This window comes from Papio anubis, chromosome 14, assembly GCF_008728515.1.
Source record: "Papio anubis isolate 15944 chromosome 14, Panubis1.0, whole genome shotgun sequence".
In the NCBI taxonomy this organism is placed as follows: domain Eukaryota; kingdom Metazoa; phylum Chordata; class Mammalia; order Primates; family Cercopithecidae; genus Papio; species Papio anubis.
The window spans coordinates 32,819,140-32,844,228 of NC_044989.1; the positions used below are offsets into that span (position 1 = coordinate 32,819,140).

Consider the following 25,089-nt stretch of genomic DNA (forward strand, 5'->3'; position numbering starts at 1 on the left):
GTTACTTGTAAGATTAGAAAGGCAAATAGGGTAGGAAAATAGTGTGGAAAGAATGCTTCTATGACTTGACAGTCTGACTCAGAGGGAAGAGAGAGAACAATGAAAGCAAACACCCATCCCTCACAGGTTTCAAATAGATTTTCATAAGAATGAAAGACCCGTAAAGATTTATTAAATATATTGGTGATTGATGGGCATGGTTCACATATTTAGGAAATTGTATTATGTGGAATTCTTCATTATTCCAGAAGACTGGATAGAAAAGGCATTGGGATGTTATGCTAATTTTTTTTCTCTCTTTAGGGATTTTGGAGGAGGCTGACACAGAGATATTTACAATGAAACGACAGCATTTATTTGGGTTTGGTACAAGGAGCAAGCAGACAGAGTAGACTAAAATGTGTGACCTCATGCGATATTTCTTGTGATCTGATATCACTTAGTGTTATTCAATAACTTCAAAGGGCAGCTGGGAATTACTGTGAAGACACACACAGCAAAGCAATTTCTCACCTGCTGTCTCTGATCACAGAAGACACAGTTAGACTCACATTTCTCCCCAGGACACATGCGGTAGACATGCTGCAACTTGTTTGGAGAGAAAGGCAAGGGGCAGAGAGTCACACTGTTTGCACTGTGTGGGCTGAGACAAGTTTTAAATATAACTAAGGGTTACTTTTTTAGAATTAAAAGCAGTAGAAGCTGAGCTTCGGGGCATGGGTTACTTCCTAAAAATACAATCACTGAACTTTTAAAGAACTCTAGGATCAGCTTGTCAAACTGGAGTAGATACAAATGTGAAAGACATCTGAGACTCTTTAGTACTTGGCGCACAGATTGAGAATTAACTCAATTTTGACTGTTTCAAATGATGAAAATATTTTCAGAAGACCAACCTGGTAGCCAGGATGGAGTAGGATTTTGTTGCTTAACCTGCTCACCTAGATCTTGATGTCAGTGGGCTTTCCGCAAGCCCAGTATCTGAGTTCGTCGCTGTCTTGGGGGCAGTTTTGGCCACTTTTTTTTTTTTTTTTTTTTTAAGAGATGGGGTCTTGCTGTGTTTCACCAGCTGGACTCAATCTCCTAAGTGCCTTCAATAACCTCCTAAGTGTTATGTCCCTTGTAATGTTCTCTTCTCTTTGACCTTGACCAGTTTGCTTCACTGTCGCTCCTCTTCAGAGTTCTTCTACAACACATTGGATCTGGCTTCTGAACCTGTTTCTATCTGTAACTATAACATAAGGTTAAATGTCGCTGCAGACTTTGTGTATTTGCAGAGTTTACTTGAATTTAATTTTGATGGAAAAACATCTGCTCTAAAGGATTGGAGACTGCTTGATTGAGTAAATCGCAAATCAAGTCTGGAAGTGTAGGTGTTATCATGTAATGAATTAAGAGACCATCGGCCGTCTTTCCTTTATAGACATCCTTAAATCCCAGCATCATTTGGAAAGTAGTGGCTCTGTGTTTATATCAGTCAGTCAACCAAGTTTAGGCTCCTATCCCAGGCTACAGAAAGTTCTGTGTAAGCCACTTAACTGACCTCACAGCTTATAACCTAGTTGGCAAATAGGAGAGAACTGTAAGAAGTTGACTAGTATGTGGAATGCAAATGATGACAGTGGACAAGAGCCAGATGGTACAAAGGTCGTGGTAGGGGTGGGTGGGTCTATCAGTCACTTCTCACACTGCTGTAAAGAAATGCCTGAGACGGGGCAATTTATAAAGAAAAGAGGTTTAACTGGCTCATGGTTCTGCAGGCTGTACAGGAAGCATAGCAGCTTGTGCTTCTGGGGAGGCCTCAGGAAACTTCCAATCATGGCAGGAGGCAAAGGGGGAGCAAGGCACATCACATGACCGGAGGCAGACAAAGAGAGAGGGTGGGGAGGTGCCACACACTTTTGAACAACCAGATCTCAGAATCACCCACTCACTCACTATTGCGAGAACAGCATGGATGGGATGGTGCTAACCCATTAATGAGAACTCTGCCTCATAGTCCAGTCACCTCCCACCAGGCCCCACCTCCAACTCGGGGGATTATAATTCAGCAGGAGCTTTGGTAGGACTCATACCAAACCCTATCAGTGGACATTTGGGAGAGACTTCATAGAGAAGGGTGGGAGAAGGGTGGGCTTGAAGCACTGGAGGTTTTCACTGTGCTCATTGGATTGAGGGGCATGTGTTCCTGCATAGGGCTCCCTCTGTGCGGAGACAAAGAGGTGGGAATCCCAGAGGATGGGTGAGCTTCTGCAGGGGTAGACCAGTGAGAAGCGAGGGTGGAAAATGATTCGAAGAGTAGCATTTTAGAAGACTAGTCTGTCCGCAAGCCTGGATTAGGATTTCGTTCCTAACCTACTACTTTTCAGACTTGGCTGTACGTTTCAGTCACCTGGTGGGTTAAAAAAGTACTGAAGCCTAGAGCCCTCCCCATACTCCCAGAGGTTCTGATTTAATCTGTTTGGAGTTAGGCCTGGGTTTTGGGTGTTTTAAAAGCTCCCCAGGTGATTCTAATGTGCAGCTGAGCCTGAGAACCACCACCCAACCCACTGATAAGATCTTAATGTAACCTCCACTGAGCCTCCACTCATCGAGCTGAACCACAGCACAGTGCTGGCCAGGAAAAAGCAGGATCAACTGATGGGGGAAAAAAAAAAAATTAAAAAGTACTTCTGGCTGACTGGGGGCAGTGGCTCATGCCTGCAATCCTAGCACTTTGGGAGGCTGAAGCGGGCGGATCACCTGAGGTCAGGAGTTCGAGACCTGCCTGGCCAACATGGTGAAACCCTGTCTCTATTAAAAATACAAAAAATTAGCTAGGCATGCACGCCTGTAATCCCAGCTACTTGGGAGGCTGAGGCAGGAGAATCGCTTGAGCCTGAGAGGTGGAAGTTGCAGTAAGCCGAGATTGTGCTATTGCACTCCAGCCTGGGTGACAGAGTAAGACTATGTCTCAAATAAATAAATAAATAAATAAATAAAATAAAAATAAAAGGTACTCCTGTGACAATATTTATAATATTCCACATAGTCCAACACCTTAGTTATAATAACAGTTTTCATGTATATGCTATGAATTTTTGCATTGGCCGTGAAGTAGATGGGGGCAAATGTGTAGACTTTTGGAAACGTATGGATATGGAAAATGTGTCCAAAATTTGCAATAAAAATGGCAGGATAAAACAAACACTTTTATCATAGCCAAAAATTCAATAGCCTAAAAGCAATTATAGCATGAAAACACTTAACTTGCAAGTATAAAAATATAAGTCCTCAGAAACTTGCTGCTGGAAGGCCTCAGTTTCCAAATGCTGTATGTCAGTGATTCTCAAACCTGAGTGTGCATTGACGTCGCCTGGAGGGCAGTCACTGGTTGCTGGGCTCCAGTTTCAGGTTTAGCAGACTTGGAGAGCCCAAGGATATGTAGTTTCAAAGTTTTCCCAGGTGATACTGCTGGCCTGGATACCATACTGTGAGAACCACTGGTGCTTGCTGCCATGTAAGAACCACTACTGCATGGGTTCAAATATTGTAGGAAAAAGGTCTTGATAAACGTGATAGAAGGACATGAGTTTTGCTTTTTATGTCAGATGAGGGGCTTCTTTTGGGAGTTAGGGAATCTGTCCTCCTCCATTACAAGCCAGCCACTCCTCATCTCCATGCTCTAGGGGGTACCTGTCTGAGTCTAGGTAGGGTAGGTAGAAGAGAAAATTGTCTTTTCGTTCTCCTAATTGTCCTTTTAAAATTTACTACAAAGGGTGGTATTATATATAGCCATAATATTATATAACATGTTCTTTATTTTTCTTCCAGTAGAAAATATTTGTAAGTTCAAAGCATTTTTTAAATCTTTTATGACTGTCTCCCCACCCCTCTTACCTGACAACATGAAAAATTTGAAGAGTTAAAAAAATTCCTAACCATCCATGTCTTCCTTAAAACAGGTTCTTGCGGCTCATTCTTGGTGGTATGTTGGAGGATGTCAGTCCTTGGCCTCCACCTAGGTGCCAGCTTTTGCATCAAACAGCCTTCCTGGTAGAAAAGACATTTGCAGTGCACCTTGGGAGGGAGGAGAAGCGGAAATCATTCTCAGATGTTAGAAAGAAACATGTTTCTAATTGAAAGCATGACGAGAGGGCACACATGAAAGTGCCTGGGTGGTGAGCTCAGGCCGAGGCACAGCTTTGAAAGCCCTGCTCAGTCCTTGCTGTGGCCACTTCTGTTCTCGTGGGTGGATCCCATTCCCATTCCTGTGACATTCCAGAAATAACCATGGCTGAGCAGGGACCCAGGACAGCATCTCAGGTATAGCAACAAAGTTTGCTCAGTTGGTCAGGAAAACTCTGATACGTTAGAATCCTGAATTCTAGAAACACAGAGCTTTTGAATTAGAATTCTAGAAGCACAGTGTGGGAACAGCCTTTATTCTCATATTGTGGGGACCATTTTAGAACAAATCGCTGCTGCCCTCCTCATAACCCCCAAACACACACAAGTGCAGAGGCCAAGGTTAAGTGACTTACTCCAAGGTCACCTAGGGAACTGGCTCCATTTTTTTTTTTTTTTGAAAGAATCCTTCCCAACTTTTTAAAAATTTCTCAGCTTGGTATTCTGACACCCAAGGGCCATTTTAGAAAAATCATTACGTGCTGTAATGAATAGGCATCATATTGTAGAAAGATGGGAAAAGTATCTTCTCTCTTTTATAGAAAATCAATAGGTTTCAAGGCTTTTAGGTCTTGGTCTTTTGGATCTTCATAACCGAGTCTCCTGTTGTTCGTTTTGCTTGTCTATTTTGTAATTGTTTTGTGAGTCTCCTGTTGTTCGTTTTGCTTGTCTATTTTGTAATTGTTTTGTGGACTGAAGCTTGTATTGAACTTTATGGGAGACTTGATAGTGTGTTCTGCCTCAGGACCAACAATTTATGTAAAAGGTGAGGTGACAGCAACAGGGCAGCATAATAAATGTATTTGAACAAATAAAGAAGGGACTGAAGGAATCATGGCCATAGGCCTATGACATTACATAATAAAACTTAAGTCAGTAGCATCTACACTTCTTTTTCTTTTTTTCTTTTTTTTTTTTGAGATAGAGTTTCCCTCTGTCATCCAGGCTGCAGTGCATGACACCATCTCGGATCACTGCAACCTCTGCCCCTCGGGTTCAAGCGATTCTCCTACCTCAGCCTTCCAAGAACTGGGATTACAAGCACCCGCCACCATACTTGGCTAATTTTTGTATTTTTAGTACAGATGAGGTTTCACCATTTTGACCAGGCTGGTCTCGAACTACTGACCTCAAGTGATCTGCCCAGCTCCACCTCCCAAAGTGCTAGGATTACAGGCGTGAGCCACTGTGGCCAGCCAGTAGCATCTAAACTTCTAAGGGACCTTGCCTATCATAAAACCTACTTACTCTACCAATGACCCACAGCCCTGATAATTGTTTTTTAAAATTTTTTGAGACTGGGTTGCATTCTGTTGCTCAGGCTGGAGTGTAGTGCCGTGATCATGGTCACTGCAGCCTCGACCTCCTGGGCTCGGGAGCCTCCTGAGTAGCTGGGATTACAGGTGCATGCCACCATGCCCAGCTAATTATTTGTATTTTATTTTATTTTTTGGTAGAGACAGAGTCTCACTGTGTTGCCCAGGCTAATCTCAAACTCCTGGGCTCAAGCGATCCTCCCACCATGACCTCCTAAAGTGATGGACTTACAGGCGTGAGCCACTGTGCCTGGCCTGATAACTTTAAAACTCTGCTTGGTCATGAGTGTGGTGATTCAGCGTACATACATCCTCGCAAATAGGAGATGAAGAAGTTGTTTCTTTTTGGTTGCCTTTCATTGTTAAATTAGGGATGGTGCATAGCACACTGGATTTTTATACAAACTAGCAGGTGTATTTTGGGTGACTCTCAACCTCTCTGCCCTTGGTTTTCTCGTTTTCTCATACGTCAAAGAGTTGATTGGACTAAATTTCTGACACAGTCTCTCAAAGATCTGATAGCCTATACAACATGAGGTCTGTAGGAGAGCACTTTTTGGGGTTGGGGATTGGACTGGACTTTTGTTTTTTGCCAAGTCTTGGCAAAAAATTTAGGCTTAAAAATTTTAAAATTAAATTTTAAGTTAAATGTATATTTAAATTTAAGTCACAGAGCATAACTTTAAAATAATGGCAGAGCATTTTCTTATGATTTTTCCCGGATTTTCTGATGCATTTCTGGGAAGCAGATACAGTAAAGTGGTTAAGAATGATAGCTTTGGAGCTGGCTCACTTGGTTTCCAATTCCAGCTCTTCTACTTAGTAATAATTATGTGACGTTTAACAAATCACTTAATCTCTGTTTCTGTTTTTTCATCTGTAAAGTAGGCACAATAAAATATCTACAAAAAACGTTGCTGGGGAATTAAATTTGTTTATATATGTTTAGAACTGTGCCTGTCACATAGGAAGCCATTAATATTAGCTCTCCTCCCCCTCCTCCACCCAACCCCCCCCCTTCCTCCTTATGAGTGCTCGTGTAGTTTTTTATTGGAGAACAAACAACCTGATGCTACTGTTAACCCTTTGGAAAAATTAGGAAGTCTACAGTGTTCTTCAAAGCTGTGCCTTCTGTTGTCTTTCTGCAGCTAGCTGTGTTCCACCATGTCAGAATGGAGGGATGTGTCTCCGGCCTCAACTCTGTGTGTGTAAACCAGGGACCAAAGGCAAAGCCTGTGAAACAATAGCTGCCCAAGATACCTCGTCACCAGTCTTTGGAGGGCAGAGTCCTGGGGCTGCCTCCTCCTGGGGCCCGCCTGAGCAAGCAGCAAAGCATACTTCGTCTAAGAAGGCAGACACTCTACCAAGAGTCAGCCCTGTGGCCCAGATGACCTTGACCCTCAAGCCGAAGCCTTCAGTGGGACTCCCCCAGCAGATACATTCTCAGTGAGTGTTTTGAAATTTTGTTTAGCTAAGGATCATCTTAATTACTCTCTTGGATGCATTGCTTTAAAACACTGTCCCTTTCCTGCACAATTTGCAGAAATCACTTGGATAGTAATGTCTTTCTTTCCTTTCTTAAGGCTTTACACATTAGGCTTACACATGGAGTCTCTTAAAAATATTTGATATGTGTGTTTAGCCTCTGCAGGAAAATTTACCGTAAGTACAACCCAAGGCAACCGTGAGGATTATAGGGATCAAGATTGGAAGGGAATGATAAAGATAGTTATTTGTGATAAAGTTGTTAGTTTAAAAATTCTGTTTTTGAGGGGGGAGCCGTTTTATAGAGTTTTGAAATAATTAAAAAACAAACAGCGTTATTTTTAAAGTTATCTGGAAAAGGTAAGAACTCAGCTTGCACAGAGAAACTACTCAAATGAAAGGGAGTCCTTGCAAAGAATTTCTCAACCTCAGTAGCAGGTTAAGTGTACCTTCTGTTAACACCATGTTTATCTCCCAGTTGCTGTGTGGGTCCATTTTTGGTGAATGAGCTTGTTTTCTATTTATGGGAACAAGGTTTTTTTTTTTTCCCTTAGTGTTAGGAAGTAAGTGCTATTCTGAACAAAATGAGAACTCAGAGAAGAAAGATTACTCCGTTCTCTGAGTTGCATTGCAAGCAGCCACTCAGCTGCACCGGCTCCTTAAACAAATTGTCTCCTCTTAATGAGCTATTCTATATGGATAATAAGATGCAGAATGTACTGCAACTATCACTTGTCATTTGTCTAGGAATGTAAAATACAGGAAGTTCCCAACTTAAGAATGGGCTTGGCGTAGCAGTTCATATTTAAGTCACTTGCTTGGAATTTAGAATGCTTCTTCCCTCTGTAGAGACAGCTTCCACATGGTGATTAGTATCCAGTCAGCCCACAGAAGTTATTCAGTCTGTTACTATAGATGAAATTATCCTTATTTCTACTTCCCCTTCGAATAGACCACCTACTGTTTCTGCTGAGTGTGGTCTTTTTCTTTTCTCCTCCGATTCCCTCCTCAATCCTCTTTTTTTTCTGTTTTTCTTCATTTTTCTGTAATTTCTCCTTGTCTCATGATACTTCAGTTCTATTGTGGTAGCTAGATTTAGGGGCTAGTTTGAAATGCTACTTTGCTGTTGGAAAACACATTCTACTGCCCTCAACGAGAAGCAAAGGTAGGTATAGCTAATACTTACTAAGTGCTTACTATATGCCAGGTACTCTTCTAAATGCTTGTTGTGTATTGTTCACTTACAATTCACAAGGACCCTATGTGGAAGGTAACATTAAACCCATTTTACAGATGAGAAGACTGAGGTACAGAGTGGTTAAGTAATTTGTTCAAGGTCCCACAGTTAGTAAATGAAAGTATTACAATTTAAACGGAGGCAGTCAGGTTTCAGCATCCATGCCCTGAAGGAAGGAGTTGGCAAAAATTTTCTGTAAAGGGGCAGATAATAAATATTTTTAGCTTTGTGGGACATACGGTTTCTGTTGCATCTACTCAGTTCTGCCATTGTAGCACAAAAGCAGCCATAGACAGTGTACGAATTAATGAGTGTGACTGTGTTCTAATAAAACTTTATTTTATGGACATTGAAATTTGAATTTCATATAAATTTCACAGTTCATGAAGTAGTATTCTTTTTTTGATTTTTTTCTCAACCATTAAAACACATAAAAATTATCCTTATGGGCCATATGAAAGCAGGCTGTGGGCTGGATTTGGCCCATGAACTGTAGTTTGCTAACTTTTTCTCTAAAGGATAGTAGTGCTTTTTTTGTGTGTGCCAGAACATGAATATAACTATGTGTTCTTGGAATGATATAAAGCTTTGATTATATCATAGCTAGACATCTTCCTTCCAGCGTTGTTTTAGATCTTAAAAACAAAAAATAATTCTGTGTTGAACTATGCTGTGGCGATCAAGAGTCATATTACTGTGAATTGCAATTAGTTTTTTCTAGCATTATGGCTTACATAAACTGTAAAGTAATTTACAAGCAACATTATTCATCTAGAATATCACCATCCACTATTAGAATTTGACCCTCTATGATGTATATATATGGATTGTTAGTAAGAACCATATGTCGGTTGTCAGATAAAGGAACAGTCCATTTTTTTTCCTTCCTTTTGGTACCCGCAGTGTAATTTAGACAAGAATGTTGTGAGTCAAAGAGGAGGTTAAGGTTTCAGCTCTGACTCAGCTTTGGTAAAATAAAGTCATTAGGCAGTTTGCTTTGGAGATTTCATCTGCAGAATGAAGATGCGTTTTTATGATAGCATTGTTATAGGCATGTGTATATGGGTGTGCCTACTGGTGTACTTTTAAGTAAAGAGAAGAGATGAGAAGAGATGGCCTTGGGTGCCATCAATCCTGATGTTAATAAACTGTATAGATTGCCCCATTATCTGGTCACTGCAGAGAAGATTAAGATGTACAAGACCCAGTCCTGCTCTTACGGAGATTTTGAAATGACAAATGAGCTATACAAAGGAAGGGACACAATTAGCCCTTTGAGTAATTTAGGTTATGACATAATCACGGTGAGTCATGTTTAATCAAATGGCCAAGAAATCACATATGATAGGTCCATTTTGGCTACTTTTGAGAAATGTTAGAATCCTTAAGTTATCTTTAAGATTGCCTTTGTTAGGGTATTTCAGGTTTTGTGTTTAACCAGTAAAGGAGATTGATTAAGCCTCCTTAAAGTATTCAACTGTATACATAAAATATGTCTAAAATGCCAAAATGTTTAGTGTTGCATTCCTTGTGTGGCACGTGAAGTGCTATCATCTCGATCACTTATTCAACAAGTTTTTATGGAGCATATTTTATGTACGAGGGCACTGTTCTTGGAGCTAAGGATATATAACATTAGGCAACTAAATAAAATGCCTGCTTTCTTGGAACTTACAGTTTAGAGAGGGAGAGGCAGTTGATAAATGACATAATTAAAATACACATTAGATACTCATAATTGCTGTGGAGAAAATAAAACTGCAGTGGTAGAGAGGGCATGCTGGGCTGGTGTGAGGTGGGGAAGAGTGAGAGGTGTGGCAGCTTTAAATAGGCTGCCAAGGAAGACCCTGCTGAGAGGCATTTCAGCAAAGACCTGTGGTAAGAGCATGAACCCTGCAGATACGTGGGGGTGAGGCAGAGGCTTTGAGGAAGGAGTGTGCCTGAGGTGTTTGAGGAACAGCTAGTTTGGTAAAACTGTAGTGTTAAAAGCACATATTTTAGGCAGGTGGGTATAAGATGAATTGGTTTTACCTTTGGCTGAATTGGTTTGAGGCAACTTGATTTAGAACCAAATACAAATGAAGTTCCTTAGGAAACCAAAAGAAAGAGCAGTTGTTTCCAGATTTTGAAGTGTTAGTACGGTGGAGTCTAGGGATGGCTCCTTAAAGAAGGTGTCTGTGAGAAGATGGTTGAATTCGGATACATACAACTGGAGGAGAAGGATGTATCCAGGGCAGGCAATGATGTGAGGCTAGGTAGCCTGGCATATTAGTTTTCTTTGGCTATGTAACAAATCACCCCAAAACTTAGCAGCCTAAAATAACATGCATTTGTTGACTGACAGTCTGTGTCAGGAATCCAGGAGTTGCAGCCAAGCAGTCAGCAGGGGTGGCAGTCATCTGAAGGCTCGATTGGGGCTGGGGAATCCACTGCCAAGATGGCTCACTTTCATGGTTGTTGGCAGGAGGCCTTAGCCCTGGCACTGGCTGTTGGCAGAAAGCTTCACTTCCTCTCTATGCAGACCTCTCTGTAGAGCAGCCTGAGTGTCCTCACAGTGTGGCCATAAGCTTCTCCCAGAGTGAGTGATCCTAGATTAGGGAGAGCGAGAAGAAGGCCACAGTGCCTTTATGGTCTTGGTCTTAAGGATGCCACATCTTCACGTTCACCTTATTCTACTCATTGGAAGTGAGTTGCTAAGTCTAGTCCTCACTCGGAGAGAGTAGAAGTATGCTGCACTGCTTAAATGGAGAAATATCAAGGAATTCGTGGACATATTTAAAAATGACCATATTTAGGATATGATTTAATTAGAACTTGATAAAGATGAAGATTAATGGTAATATAAGGTAATATAAAGCTCTGAAGGTTGCTTGAAAACCAAGCTACTGACTAAGATGTCAACAAAACAATTCCCAAAAGACACAAAACAGATAAAAAAGTAATAGAGGGAGGACTTGTAGCTCAAAAAGCCTTAAGAAACACAATAACCTATCACAGCATTTGGATTATGTTTCTGTCCTGATTCAAACAAACTGCTAATAAAAGAAAAAGATAACAATGACGATTTATAGGACAAGCATGAACATGCTAACATTGATTGGAAATTTGATGATATAAAGGAACTGTTGATTTTGGGAGCTGTGATGATGGCATTATAGTTATGTTCATAAGGAGGAGAATCATGTTAAAGTATTTACAGATGAAATGATATGATGTGTGAGATTTTATTCAGAATAATCCAGTGGGTTGATATATAGAGGTAATAAGATTGGTTTGAGGTGGTAATTATTGAAGCTTGATGATGGGTACATAGGGGTTTCTTAAAAAATTCTTTTTATATTTGTGAAATTTTCTGTAATAAAGAGTAATAAAAAGATGAAGTTTCTTACGGTCCTGAGTGTGGTCCTGAGTCTTCAAAAACCTAATGCTATGATATCTCCAAGGATGGAAGAACTTCTGGGATATTCCTTGAAGTATGCCACCTCCTAATTGACAACAGTAACAATAAAATGTAAGCTCATTCCCTTTATTTGGAGTAAAGGGAAAAAAAAATCCCATTATAAAGCTATGCCGGTAGTTAAACACTTTGGGGAGAGAGTTCAAGCTTGTTGCAGTACTGATCGTTATTACTGCGACCTTGTCTGAACTTTTATTAAAGGATCCAAGGAATTGATCAGTACTCAAACGGATGATTTCCTTATACGATCTCTCAGACTGTAGGAGGGGACGTTGCTCCGTATTGAACCCCCACCTCAACCCCACCAACTCTCTCCCAGCTTTCTCCTGTGCTTTCCTGTACTTACCATTGTCATGACACTTACAACACAGTCTTTCATCTCTTTGTCCACAGAGGTACACAGAAAGGCCCCAATCAATGTTTGCTTAACATATGTATATATTAAGCATTTTGCCTGGAGAAAATAAGTGTTAATAATGTCTAAATCCTTGTCTGTGGATTGTTTCACGAATGCTTTTATTGCAGGAGGTACCCTTCTCTCTTGGAATAATAGTATTTGCCTTTGAAAAGCCCTGAACATTTTGCAGAGTATTTGCATCCCTCATGGTATGTGGTCTGCCCAACAAGTCCATGAGGTAGGTGAAGGTTTTGATCCTGACTTTATGATGTGGAAAAAAAAAAAGGCAGTGAATGAAAGTTGAACAAAAGGAACTCACTCCAAGGAGCTCAGCACATGACACCTTGGGGATGGGATGAGAACTAAAAATTTGAACCAATCACTGATTTTATCATGTTATACACATTTATTTAAACTTAAAAAGATGGATGTTAAATTGAAATTATATACAGAAAAGTACAAAAATCAAAAGTGTACAGTCTAGTGATGATCCCAAAGTGACATCATGTTCACGTAAGTGCCATCGACATTAAATAGAACATTTCCAGCACCACAAAGCCTCTTGTTCTTAGATTCTGCCGTCTTCCTCCTCACCAGAGGGAGCTACTCTCTTAACTTCTAATGCAGAGGTCAGTTCCACCTGTGTTTGAACTGTATGCAAATAATACGGTGTGTTTTTTTCACTCAGTATTATGTCTGAGATTCATCTATGCAGTTGTGTGACTATAGCTTGCTCATTTATGTTATACCACCAGTGGTTACCGCATCATGTGAATATACCACGATTCATTATTTATTCTGCTCTTGATGGATGTTTGGATTTTTTTTTCAATTTTTGGCTCTTTTTAGCCCAGTTTGACTAAGGTATAATTGACAAATAAAATGGTATGTATTTACAGTATACATGATGTTTTAATATATATACACAGTGTAAAATGATTACCACAATCAAGCTAATTAACATATCTCTCATCTCACATAGTTACCATTTTTGGTTTGTGGTAAGAACATTGAAGGTCTACTCTCTTAGCAAATTACCAGTATACAGTACAGTAGTATTATTTATTATAGTCACCATGCTCTTTGTTAGATCTCCATAACTTACTCATCCTGCATAACTAATATTTTATACCCTTTGGCCATTTTTTGGCTCATAATACTGCTGTATAGGTATGTATATGTGAAAATTCTAGAAGAAGGCCGGGCACGGTGGCTCACACCTGTAATCCCAGCATTTTTGGAGGCCTAGGCAGGTGGATCATGAGGTCAAGAGATCAAGACCATCCTGGCCAACATGGTGAAACCCCTTCTCTACTAAAAAAAATACAAAAATTAGCTGGACGTGGTGGCACGCGCATGTAGTCCCATCTACTTGAGAGGCTGAGGCAGGAGAATCGCTTGAACCTGGGAGGCGGAGGTTGCAGGGAACTGAGATTGCGCCACTGCATTCTAGTCTGGTGACACAGCAAGACTCCGTCTCAGAAAAAAAAAAAAAAAAAGAAAAAAAGAGAAAAAAAATTCTAGAAAACCTTTTTGAAATCGTCACCAAGCCCAACTGTATATAGCAGTGTAGTAGTTTGAGAAGGACTTCCTAATCCATGAAAACCACATAAAGTTTGATGATATCATTAGCTATTGGTCAGACCTGTTTTGTTGTTTGAGAATAACAGACACATGGGGAAAATGGTGAGGTGAGGAAGCGTGTTGAGGAGCTGGAAGCAAGCATTTCTTAATTTTTTCCTCCTGAGACTGACTGCAGAAGAGTAGACCATGGCATGGAGGTGGGAGAGACAAGGACAGAGTCGGGGAGGTTACTGCCTCACACTTCTGCTCACACCCCTGGGTCTGGTGGAAACTCAAAGTTTGTATCTAAAAATGGGAGGTGTCGGGATAGAGTTTGCTCCCTAATACAATTACAAGAAATCAGGATAATGTTTTGGTGCTATGTAATAATAATAGTTAATATGACGAATTATTCTGTGCCAGACACAATTCTGAGTACTTTTTGAGTGTTGTCTCATTTAATCTCCTCAAAACCATGTGAGAGGCCCAGCACGGTGGCTCACACCTATAATCCCAGCCCTTTGGGAGGCCGAGGTGGGCAGATCATGAGGTCAGGAGTTCAAGACCAGCCCGGCCAACATGGTGAAACCCCGTCTCTACTAAAAATACAAAAATTTGCCAGGCGTGGTGGCGGGTGCCTGTAATCCCAGCTGTATCCCAGGAAATCAATTCAAAAAGGCACTGAGTGGAATTAGCAAAATTTTACCTAATCATTCTGATCACCATCCCAGGCCAGTAAGTAGTTCAGCTATGGCATCCCATTCTTTATGATACTTGCAGTGAATGATGGGACCCACTTCTTGCATATCTCTGGATGTCGTAAGGGTTTTTCATTGATCAGACCATATTTACTTCTCTGCGTCTTATGTTCTTGACCTTGCAGTGTTGAATCTTCTTGCTCCTTGCACTTAGAATGCCTGTGACAGACATAAGGCATGTCAACAAAGAAAAGGGCGACAGCAAAGACCAGGCAGCCAGCCTCTTGGGAAAATTACTGAAACTGGTACTATAAATCCAGTTTATGAGCTTGAAATTTCCTAGTACTCATAAGTATTCAATTAAATATTGATATGAACCTTGACACAAGTTTGGCTCAAGTGCTGGTAGAAAGCCAACAGGGACATTCAGACAAACTTTATTTTTCACTTAGAGGTCATACAGTTCTAGAGTAGTGTGAGTAGTGGAGTTAGCTCTCACCAAAACACAGAAGAAATATTCAATCAATATTAGTATCTTTGAATAGAATTTATCCTGGGCACTTGCGCCTTTGAAAGTTATTATTTGTCCAGGCTTGATGGCTCACGCCTGTCATCACAGCACTTTGGGAGGCTGAGGCGGGTGGATCAACTGAGGTCAGGAGTGCAAGACCAGCCTGGCCAACATGGTGAAACCCTGTCTCTACTAAAAATACAAAAATAAGTTGGGCGTGGTGGCGTGTGTCTGTAATCCCAGCTACTCGGGTGGCAGAGGCCAGAGAATCGCTTGAACCCCGGGAGGTGGAGGTTGCGGTGGGCTGAGATTGTGCCACTGCACTCCAGCATGGGCAACAGAGCGAGATGCCATCTCAAAAGAAAAAAAAAAAGAAAGTTATTATTTGAGCATAATGAAAAAGAGAACAAAAATTAGGTACAACTTTTCCCTCCAACTTTCCAGAATTTTCAACCAGTACAAACCATCAAGTTTTATAACTGCAAGTGTCTGAATGCCTGGCCCACAGTCACTCAGCAGGGCCGCAGCAGAGTCGTGACTTGAACCCAGGCTTCCTGACCTTTTGTTCCATGTTCTCTTTGCATCGTTTACATGTCATTGTCTGACTCTGCTTAACAAAATAATGGAAAAATACTTTGCGCAGTATTTTTGAAGCCCCAAATTCAAATAAAAGGCATAAAGGAGTGAAAAATTATAGTTGTTTTATGAATTGTCAAGTAAACCACTGTTGTTTGACCAGAAATTGTTTATTTTCAAAACAATAAAGATTCGCCTAAAACGTATTCTGTTTCATGAAGGAAATGTGACAATCTATTCATTATAGTCAGTTACCAATATAGAGAGCTGTTCCCAAATCTTTAGAATTAGCTGGACTGTCTACTGTAGACACAGAATTTATTTTTTAAAAAACTCTCCTTCAGGGGCTTTTTTGACATGACTTTGATTGCTTTCAGAGCACTGCCTTTTGTTTCTTTGCCTGATGTTGGTGTTTTGCCAAGTGCTGGTATTTGGAGATTTGATGGACAGCATTTGAAGTGAGGCATCATTCTTCCTTAATTTGTTCAAAGCCTCTTTATGCAGCAGCTAATCCTTCCTAATTATATCTCTAGGAAGGATGTTCTTAACTCAGACAGGAAGATGACATAGACATTTTGAGATTAGGATGCACTTTACTCTGAAAAAAGAAATTTGAAAGGAAACACTCTCCAATTCCCATTCCTCACTCCCTGGGCACAAACAACCATTTTCCCCGTCCCATTTGTGAAGCTCTTTTCTCTCTCTCCGCTCCTCTTTCATTCCTGTGGCTCCTATTTATCTCCTGGCTAAATGAAGCTATTTTGAAGGAGTTAAAAAAATTTCAGAAAAAAACCATTTCCATGTAATGAGGCAGGCATTTCACACCTTAATTGCTTTAACATCTTCAAAGGTGACCTGTGAGTCTAAACAGTTGGAAAACTTAGTGTCCATATTTGAAATACTTTACATAGAGTTGAAACACTTCACAGTCTCCTCGATTAATTTCTTTTTGCCATGCTGCTTTGTATTAATTTAGTGATTTTTATGTGAAAGTAAATATGTAAGTCAGTGACATTATGTTTATTAGATTATTTTCCTCTAATATTTTAAGCAGACTAAATGTGGCTTCTGTCAAATAAGTCTTTAATAAATAAATTGCTGTCTGTGAAGTCTTGGTGGCTTTGAATGGTCTTATGAAGTGTGATCTTATCACCTTATGAAATAATTTTGTGTTTCTTAGTTTTTTTAGTGAAGTTGAACATTTTCCACATTTTTATAAGTCCTTCATATTTTTTATGTGGATAATTAACATCTTCACACTTTTCTGTCACATGTGCTTATAATTTTCTTTAATTTCTAAGAGCTCTTTTCATATTAAAGATTGTTTTTATCAAATATTTAAGAATTCTCTAAGGGAAGATACTTTTATGCAAAGAATATTATTAGTACTCTGAATTTTTTTAAATCAAATTTGGAAGAAACTTCTTAAATTGAATTGTAAAATATCCCCCTTGTCCATGAGGACAAGAATACAATCTGTTACTCATTGATTCTGTAATTTATTTCAGAATTCTTTGGTCTTTTGAGAGGTTTATTGACTTACACCAACATAAATCTTAATATACTACTGAACCCCATCTATAACCTTCCAAGTTCTCTGTGCATTTCTAACTGGTTGCCTTATCTCTGGTTCACCATAGTGAAGGTAGAATCTCAGTCCTCCTGGCCCCCAGAACACAGATTTTCAGTAGTTGATTCATTCATTCCATCAGCAGATATTTACTGAGTGCCATCCACATACCAAGTATTGTTCTAGGTATTCTAATTGGAGGGATCAGGCTCATGTGTCTGAAAAATAGTGAATAACATAGCATAATACCTAATAAGCTGCTAAACTATGTGGTGCCTCGTATAAATTCTAATGGTGAATAAGGAAGGGGGAGATTGGCAGGGGCTGGAAGATTGGACAAGAGGAACATTGACCAGAGTTGGAAGGACTTGGAAAAGTGAAGGAGAGCCTGGTCTTTAAATAAATAACAGGTGGACGATAGGGTGGGAATGATTCTCCTGTTGGGGAATTGATCTCTTTGCGGGGATTGAAGAATAGCAGGAAATGAGATTGGGTGGGCAGGTCCGATTATGGAAAGCCTTGACAGTCAGACAGAGGAGCTCTGTGTGGGGCTCCGAGGAATACAAAGATGGCTCTGATAGTCACTGAAGAAGTGTCAGGCTCATCCTGGAAAGCCAGGTCAGGTGGGGTGCTAAGAGAGTATGAGGGAAGGCCTGGGAGGCTGGCTGGGCAGATGAGAGAAAGGGAGGCCTAGAGGAGCTGGCTCTGTGGAGTGCCTGTCTTTAACAGAGACTTGAGAGGAGAGGGAATCTAATTCCCTTTAAAACAGAAAGGATTCAGACTGCCAGTCAAGAAAACGATTCCTCTGGATTCAGGTTAAGGAATTATGTGTTGTCTCATGTCATCTATCTCTCTACCTATGTTAAATGGAATGATGTGTAATCTTTAGGAACAGGAAAGTAGGGGATGTCGTTGAAGGCTTCCTGTTCCTTATTCCACTCTATCCCTAGACCTCAAATTCATCAACCCATAATCAAAACCAGATTTGATTTCCTTTTGTGTTGATCAGACTAACACATCATGCTCTGTAGAATAATCAAGGTCTTTTTTCCTGTTTCAAATGTTCAAGAGTTTTCTACCTTTCTTTATCTTTGTTGGCTTTACAGCTTTGCCATAACTACTTTTTGTTATCTCTACCCCTATCGATGTCAACCTCTGTGTATCTTCTCTGTGTTTTTCTTGCTACACTAGGAGTGATCTACTCACCTATATTCCTCCTCCTTTAGGTGACAGACTACGTCTTTGATTATCCTGTATTGGTGAACTGGAAAGGAACCTTGGGTAATCACACACAGGTGTATAATAACCAGCAGGTTGTTAGGCTCTAAATGTCTTCCTAACTGGACTGCATTCTCATTAGTTATTATTTAAAATAATATAAGGAACAGTCTGACACAAAAATTGCATATTTATTTGATACTATTAATAAATAAAGCAGTTTTTGTTTCAGACTTATATTCGTTTAATTTAGCTATTTATGTCTAAAGTTGCTAGGAAAGTTTTTGTGATTTGCTTTGTGAAGTAGTGTAGTAACATGCTACTTGATAAAAATAATAGTATTGTCTTTCACAGAATCAGAAATGCTTTTCATACCTAGTGAGGAAATGCTATGCTTCTTTTAAAAAACTTACATATGCTTATCAGCTTTTTATGTTCAGATTAATTTAGGATGTTCATAAAAAACTAGGATTTGATCAAGCTCAGCTTTATGTTCAAATTAATTTAGGATGTTCATAAAAAACAAGGATTTGATCGAACTCCATTAGGAAGTCTTTGACAAGAAACCAAAAGAAATGATTGGGACTTTAAATTTCACATGCATTTATTGAATATTTACTGTGTGCCAGGCACTGTGCTAGCAGCCAAACTAAATATTCTTTAGTTTCAATGAATAATTGATAACCGGAATGTTTTTTCCTTCTTTTTCTATCATTTCCAGTATAAGTGGGGGTTGTTTTTTTTTTTTGCATTTTTAGTAGAGAGCTACATTTTTATAGGACAAAACATGTAATACTGTCCCCTCTGTTGATATTAAGTCAAATATTTAATCTGTTCAGTCAAAGCCCAGTTCTGGTGTTAATGGGCCTGGATTCAATTAATTAAAGGATTAACTTACTATATCATTACCTGTGTGCACCAGGCACCCTTCTGAATTGCAGACAGCATGTAGGAAGATCTAACTAAGCTTTAACCTTACAACTACAAACCGCTTCTAGGTGTTCTCAGGTGTGAACAATCAGATGCGAGTGGGTAAGAGATCAGAAACACTGACAATAATAGTGCATGAAATAATAGCTCCTATAGAATTTTAGAAGAAAGGGTTGAGCTGACTATAGTGGGGAAAAATGGGACTTTTTTTTTTATGTGTGTGATATTCCACAGAAACAGCAATCTGAAAGCTAACTGGCTGCAGCTGGATGGACTTTCTTTTGTATGGAGACGCTGCCTCTAGTGTTTAGGAAAAAATGCACACTAGAAAATAGTGCAACATTATGGTGCCATCTGTCTTGAAAATGAATTATTTTTTATTGTCTGCTTTATAGTAGTTCCCAGACAACGAAAAAACTTCAACCAGCTTTGGTGCTATTTTGCATATGGACAATTTCAGCAGGCAGAAGCCTTTAAAGTTGTATTTCAAAGGGCCTCAGGAGTTATCGATGTGATGTGATGAGACTGTTTGCCATTAAGCCTCTCAAGAGCCTACGGCCCAACCGCCCCCCCGGCTCCCTGGGGGGCGGGAGAGCAGACGGAGTCGGCCTTGCACCATTCACCCTCCTAATTGGGTTTGTGACTGGCTGTTAGGGCATCTTTCTCTCAGATGGCATTTTCTTCTTGAATTCAAAGTTTCACTTTCTCCTTAGCAGCGTTCTGTACTGTTTTTGAGGGAATGATGGCGTGGATACAAAAATCTACAGAATTAGAAGAATGAGACAAGACTTGAAGGATTGTTCTAAAAACAAAAGGCTAAAATGCATTTCTCAGAGTTCTTTAGAATAAATTCAAATGAAAAAGAATACTGAAAGCATTTTGAGAACCCATGAAAACACTTGTCGGTGTTAATATAATTAAGGTATTTAAGTTTAAATATTTAAAGCTGATCTTTGAGGCGTTTTAGCTGGCCTTCTACTTAAAATTTTGTAGTATGAATGTATATCAACTATTTATAAACTAGCCGAAGGCAGCTAAGCTATTAATTGTTTGGATTTTAAAATCTATAAAGATCAGAAAATGGGTTTTGTAGTCCATATCATCTAGAATGATGACAGGCCTGGAAGCATAGGGCAGAGCTGGCACATTTTCAAAGGAATTCTTCCCTGGTCTGGATACTATAATGAACACAACTGCATTTTGGTGGATTTATTATATACAGTACACAACATGTCTAACCGTTTGGAAGTTGGGTTTGCTCTCTGGTTAGAGGTGCACTGGTTATAGCTGATTACGTATAGGGTTTGAAATAGCATCTGGTTAAAAATTTGGGGGGCTGACATTTCCTCTCAAAGACGGGTGAAAATGAATAAATACGCAATATGGAAATATCTGTGCCGATCAATTAGTTAAAGTGTTTAAGTAAAAAAAAAAGTGGACGCAATTTGAACATTTACGATTATGCCAGTGGGCAGCAGGTGGCAAGCTTTGCTTTTCAATGTTCTTCGGTTTTATTTTTATACCACAGAATGCCAAAATTTGAAGAGGGTGGTTTGAGTCCACTGGAATATGTCATTTCTTGGCAGTGCAACCTCGAACCACCTCCTTTGCTCATTGTGCATAATTGCCTTTCTTTGGATGCCGTAGCCGACCCTTGGTTCCCCTTGTTGCCGATGGTTAGAAATTAATTCATATGAGCAATGCTCTATTCTCTTGTGATTTTAGCAACATGTTGTTAACGGAGAAAATAAGTTAGAAACAAATGAATTTCTTAAGGCAGTCCTTGTATGATTTATAAGAGATTTTGTTGTGTAGTTTTACCTAGTTCTAAATGACACATATATTGCTTTTAATTAAAAAAATTACTTCTAACTGGCTATATACCTTGATACGGAGATGAGAAGTAAGCAAATTGCGTAGAGTTCCATGAAAGTCTTTTGAAAAATTACAGAGGAGAAACACATTTTGAGACCAGAATGGAAGACCATTATTTTTCCATAGGCTAAACTGTGTATTTAGTCAGGATTTGAATTTTAAATTCAGAAAACAGACCAAGCTTGAAATGGGAGTGATGGTGAGGTGGACACCAAATTATTTTATAGTCTACTGTATTTGTTCATAGTTTCTAGATAAAAAAATTCTCTTTGGGTTTTATGCATTGTGAGAAATTTGGAAGAATGGAGAAGAATGAAAAAGGATATCAATCACTGCAAACATTTAATAGTCTACAAATATTTAACACCTGCTGTGTACTCAATTTTTTCTAGGCCTTTTGTTAGAATTGAATTCACATGGGGTATAATTCTATGTTCATGACTTGACATTCTCAACCTCATTTCAGTTCAGCATTTTTTCTTTTTAGAAAAGAGATCATTCATAATGATTATAATTTACAACACATATATTTTAAAGGATAGTAATAAAAAAAACCCAAACTCTTTTACCCACCACCTAGCTGAAGAAGTAAAAACACTGTCATTATCTTAGAGGCTGTTATGTGGTCCTTCTTAATTCCTTTATCTTTTTTTCCCAGAAACAATTTATAACAGTTATTTCCTGCTTTTCTTTGTAGCGTTACCACATTTTTAGGTATATCTGGATACTGTGCTATTTAGTTTTTGACTTTTAAACAAATATATTGTTTGTATTCTTCTGAGACTTGTTTTTTTTGCTCAAGGTGTTTTTGACATTCGTCTGTAACAGTGACTCTCAAACTGGAGCATGAATCAGAATCACTGGTAGAGGGTTTGCTAAATAAAATACAGCTTGTTGGGCCCCACCTCAGAGTTTCTGATTTGGTGGGTCTGGGGTGGGGTGGAGAATTTGGGTGGCTGACAAACTCGCAGGTGATGCCAGTGCTGAATGCTGCTGGACGGTCCGCACTTTGAGAACCACTGATTATAGCTGTGGATTCTTTTACTTTTTATAGTATCCCACTATATCAGTATACCACAATTTATCATTTCTACTGATAATGAACACTGGGTTGTTTTTAGTGTTTTGCTGTTACAACAGTGTCGTGATGAACATTTTATTTTTTTCTTTTTTTGGGATGGAGTCTCGCTCTGTCACCCAGGCTGAAGTGCAGTGGGGCAATCTCGGCTCACTGCAACCTCCACCTCCTGGGTTCAAGCTAGTCTCCTGCCTTAGCCTCCCAAGTAGCTGGGATTACAGGTGCACGCCACCACGTCTGGCTAAGTTTTGTATTTTTAGTAGAGACGGGGTTTTACCATGTTGGCCAGGTTGGTCTTGAACTCCTGACCTCAGGTGATCCACCCACCTTGTCCTCCCAAAGTGCTGGGATTACAGGTGTGAGACACTGCGCCCAGCCTTGTGATGAACATTTTTGTACAAGTCTTCTGTTGCATACTTTAAAACGTTTTTTTAGAAAGTAATAGAAAAATATCAAAATGCTTCCCTCGGGTGTTGTTTCATGAAACTTGTTTTTGGAACACACTCTGCTATGTAAAATGCCTTTCTTACAGTGACCTCTTGTCCAAAAAACCTTAAAAGCCTCTTGTCCAGAGTAGTTACATTGATCATGCTTTCTTTATAAAATGGGATCCATTTCTATCTCATTGCTATATTTTTCTAGATTTTCTTCTAAAAGCTTTTTCTTTCACATTTCCTGTAATGTACCTGGAAATGATTTTTGAGTATGTGTCATTTTTTTTCCATATGGCTAACTTATTGTCTTAGCACTATTTATTGACTAATTCTTCCCCTCTCTCCCCCATTAAAAAAAAAAAAAAACTACAAAAAACTACCATATCATATTTGCCTCATTTAGGTTTCTAAATATGTAAGTCTGTTTCTCCATCCTCTATCATACTGTGTTGGTCTTTTGAGTATCCTTAAGTCAGTGCCATGCAACTAAAAGTGCTATAATTGTGTAGTAAGTCTTGGAAGGTATTATAATTGTCTGTGTCTCTTGTGCTGGGTTCTGGCTGATTTCTTCTAGTTTACTAATCCGCTATTTAGTTCTGTTATACCCACTGTCATCTTTTCAAGTGTTATTTATTTTTTAATCTCTGAAAGTTCGATTTGACTCTTTTTTCAAATTTCCTTAGTGTATGTTGTCTTATTATTTAGTCATATTTTGACATCCTTATACATATTAAATACACATTGTATATCTTATAGTTGCAGTCTTAATAATCTGCAGTTGTTACTGGACCGATTTGGCACTTTTATTTTTCCTCTGATTCTGGCTTGTTTCCTTGTTCATTTTGTGATTTCTGATTGTGAGTATTCATTAGAATTTTATTTCTAAAATTCCTGAAGATATAGTTTTCATTTTTTTGAGAAAAGGCCTAACTCTGTCACCCAGGCTAGAGTACATGGCATGATCATGGCTCACTGCAGCCTTGACCTGCTGGCTTAAGCAGTTCTCCCACCTCAGCCACCAAGTAACTGGAACTACAGGTGTGTGCCACCATACCCCGCTAATTTTTAAAATTTTTTGTAGAGGTGAGTGTCATTATGTTGCCTAGGCTGGTCTTGAACTCCTGAACTCAAACAGTACCCCTGCCTTGGCCTCCCAAGGTGCTGGGCTTACAAGGCATCAAGGCACAAGTCACTGCGCCTGGCCAAGATCCGGTTTTTTTTTTGAAATGGAGTCTCGCTCTGTCGCCCAGGCTGGAGTGCAGTGGCGATCTCAGCTCACTGCAAGCTCCACCTCCTGGGTTCACGCCATTCTCCTGCCTCAGCCTCCCGAGTAGCTGGGACTACAGGCACCCGCCACCACGCCTGGCTAATTTTTTTGTATTTTTTAGTAGAGATGGGGTTTCACCATGTTAGCCAGGATGGTCTCGATCTCCTGACCTCGTGATCCGCCTGCCTCGGCCTCCCAAAGTGCTGGGATTACAGGCGTGAGCCACCGTACCTGGCAAGATCCTGTTTTAAGGAGGGTTCCTACAGAGGAGAGTACTTGTGTCTGCTTTTAACAAGTCCCCTAGTGGGGTACTGCCCATTCAGGCCGCTTTTAATTAAATGTTGGGGTTATTGTTTTGATCACTCAGATATTTTTGAATTCGAATGCCAAACCGGCATGAAGGCGAACCTGTGGTTAGGAATTCTCACCTGAGATTCATGCTGTTGCTTGTCTCCGTGTTTACCCGAAGCCCAAACTAAGACGGACACGACCCCTCATGTTCTCTCGCGGTGCAGTGTTTGGTTTTTTTGTTTCCCCTGCAGAAAGTTTTAACATGAGGGTTTCTGATCTAATCTTTTACCTTATGCAGCACCAGGCTTTGTCTCCGTGCCCCATGAAGCATGTTAAAACCTGTAATCTAGGCATCCAGAAATGGCAGATGCCCCTGCAGGGAAAATTCCTGTTCTGGAGCTAACTCATTTCCCTGGATTCATGCTCTCTGCTTGTTCCTGGCCTCTGAAGATTTCTCTTCCTTTCTTGCCAGCTCAGCCATATTTTATATTTTGTCCAGCAATCTTAGTTGTTTTATCCTGGCAAATTTTCTCTGGACATCTAATCCTCTGTTTTGCCAGAAGTGGGGATCCTAGTTAATTTATTTTAAAGAGTTTGAGTTCTGAGAAGTAGAAATTATTTGGAGGCTAGAACATAAAGTTTCCTGTGCTGCAAGGAACGCATAGCACTGTTGAATGACTGTACGCTTGAGTCTTTGGAAAGATTCAGGTGTTCTTTTCCTTGTGATTTGTGACATGAGAAGTCTTAGGAAAACGGCCTTTTTTTTTTTTTTTTTTTTTTTTTTTTTTTTTTGAGAGCCTCGTCTAACCAGTGGCTGGTGAGCCTAGGAGATGTGTAGGATCCTGTGGGGCTGCTTCTCCCATCCCTGCCTCTGGGAACCTGCCAGGGACACCTGTGCTCAGGGCTCTGCCTCCAATTCCCGCCCTTTGTCTTTTTGTCCCCAGCCTAGTTGTGAAATCTCATCTCCTGATTCTTCATTTTGCTCAGTAGTTTCATTTGGGCAGTCTCTAGCTCTCACA

At 39.8% G+C, this 25,089-nt stretch overlaps 1 protein-coding gene across 7 annotated transcripts in view; it reads left to right on the top strand.

Annotated features, from left to right (window-relative positions):
• LTBP1 (latent transforming growth factor beta binding protein 1) overlaps positions 1-25,089 on the top strand; it is a 454,228-nt gene that overhangs the window by 69,695 nt on the left and 359,444 nt on the right. For all 7 annotated transcript variants that reach the window (XM_031655059.1, XM_031655061.1, XM_021924743.2 and 4 more), the window contains exon 3: positions 6,632-6,929. In XM_031655059.1, the coding sequence (XP_031510919.1) occupies positions 6,632-6,929 (298 nt within the window). The remainder of the gene's footprint in view (positions 1-6,631; positions 6,930-25,089) is intronic.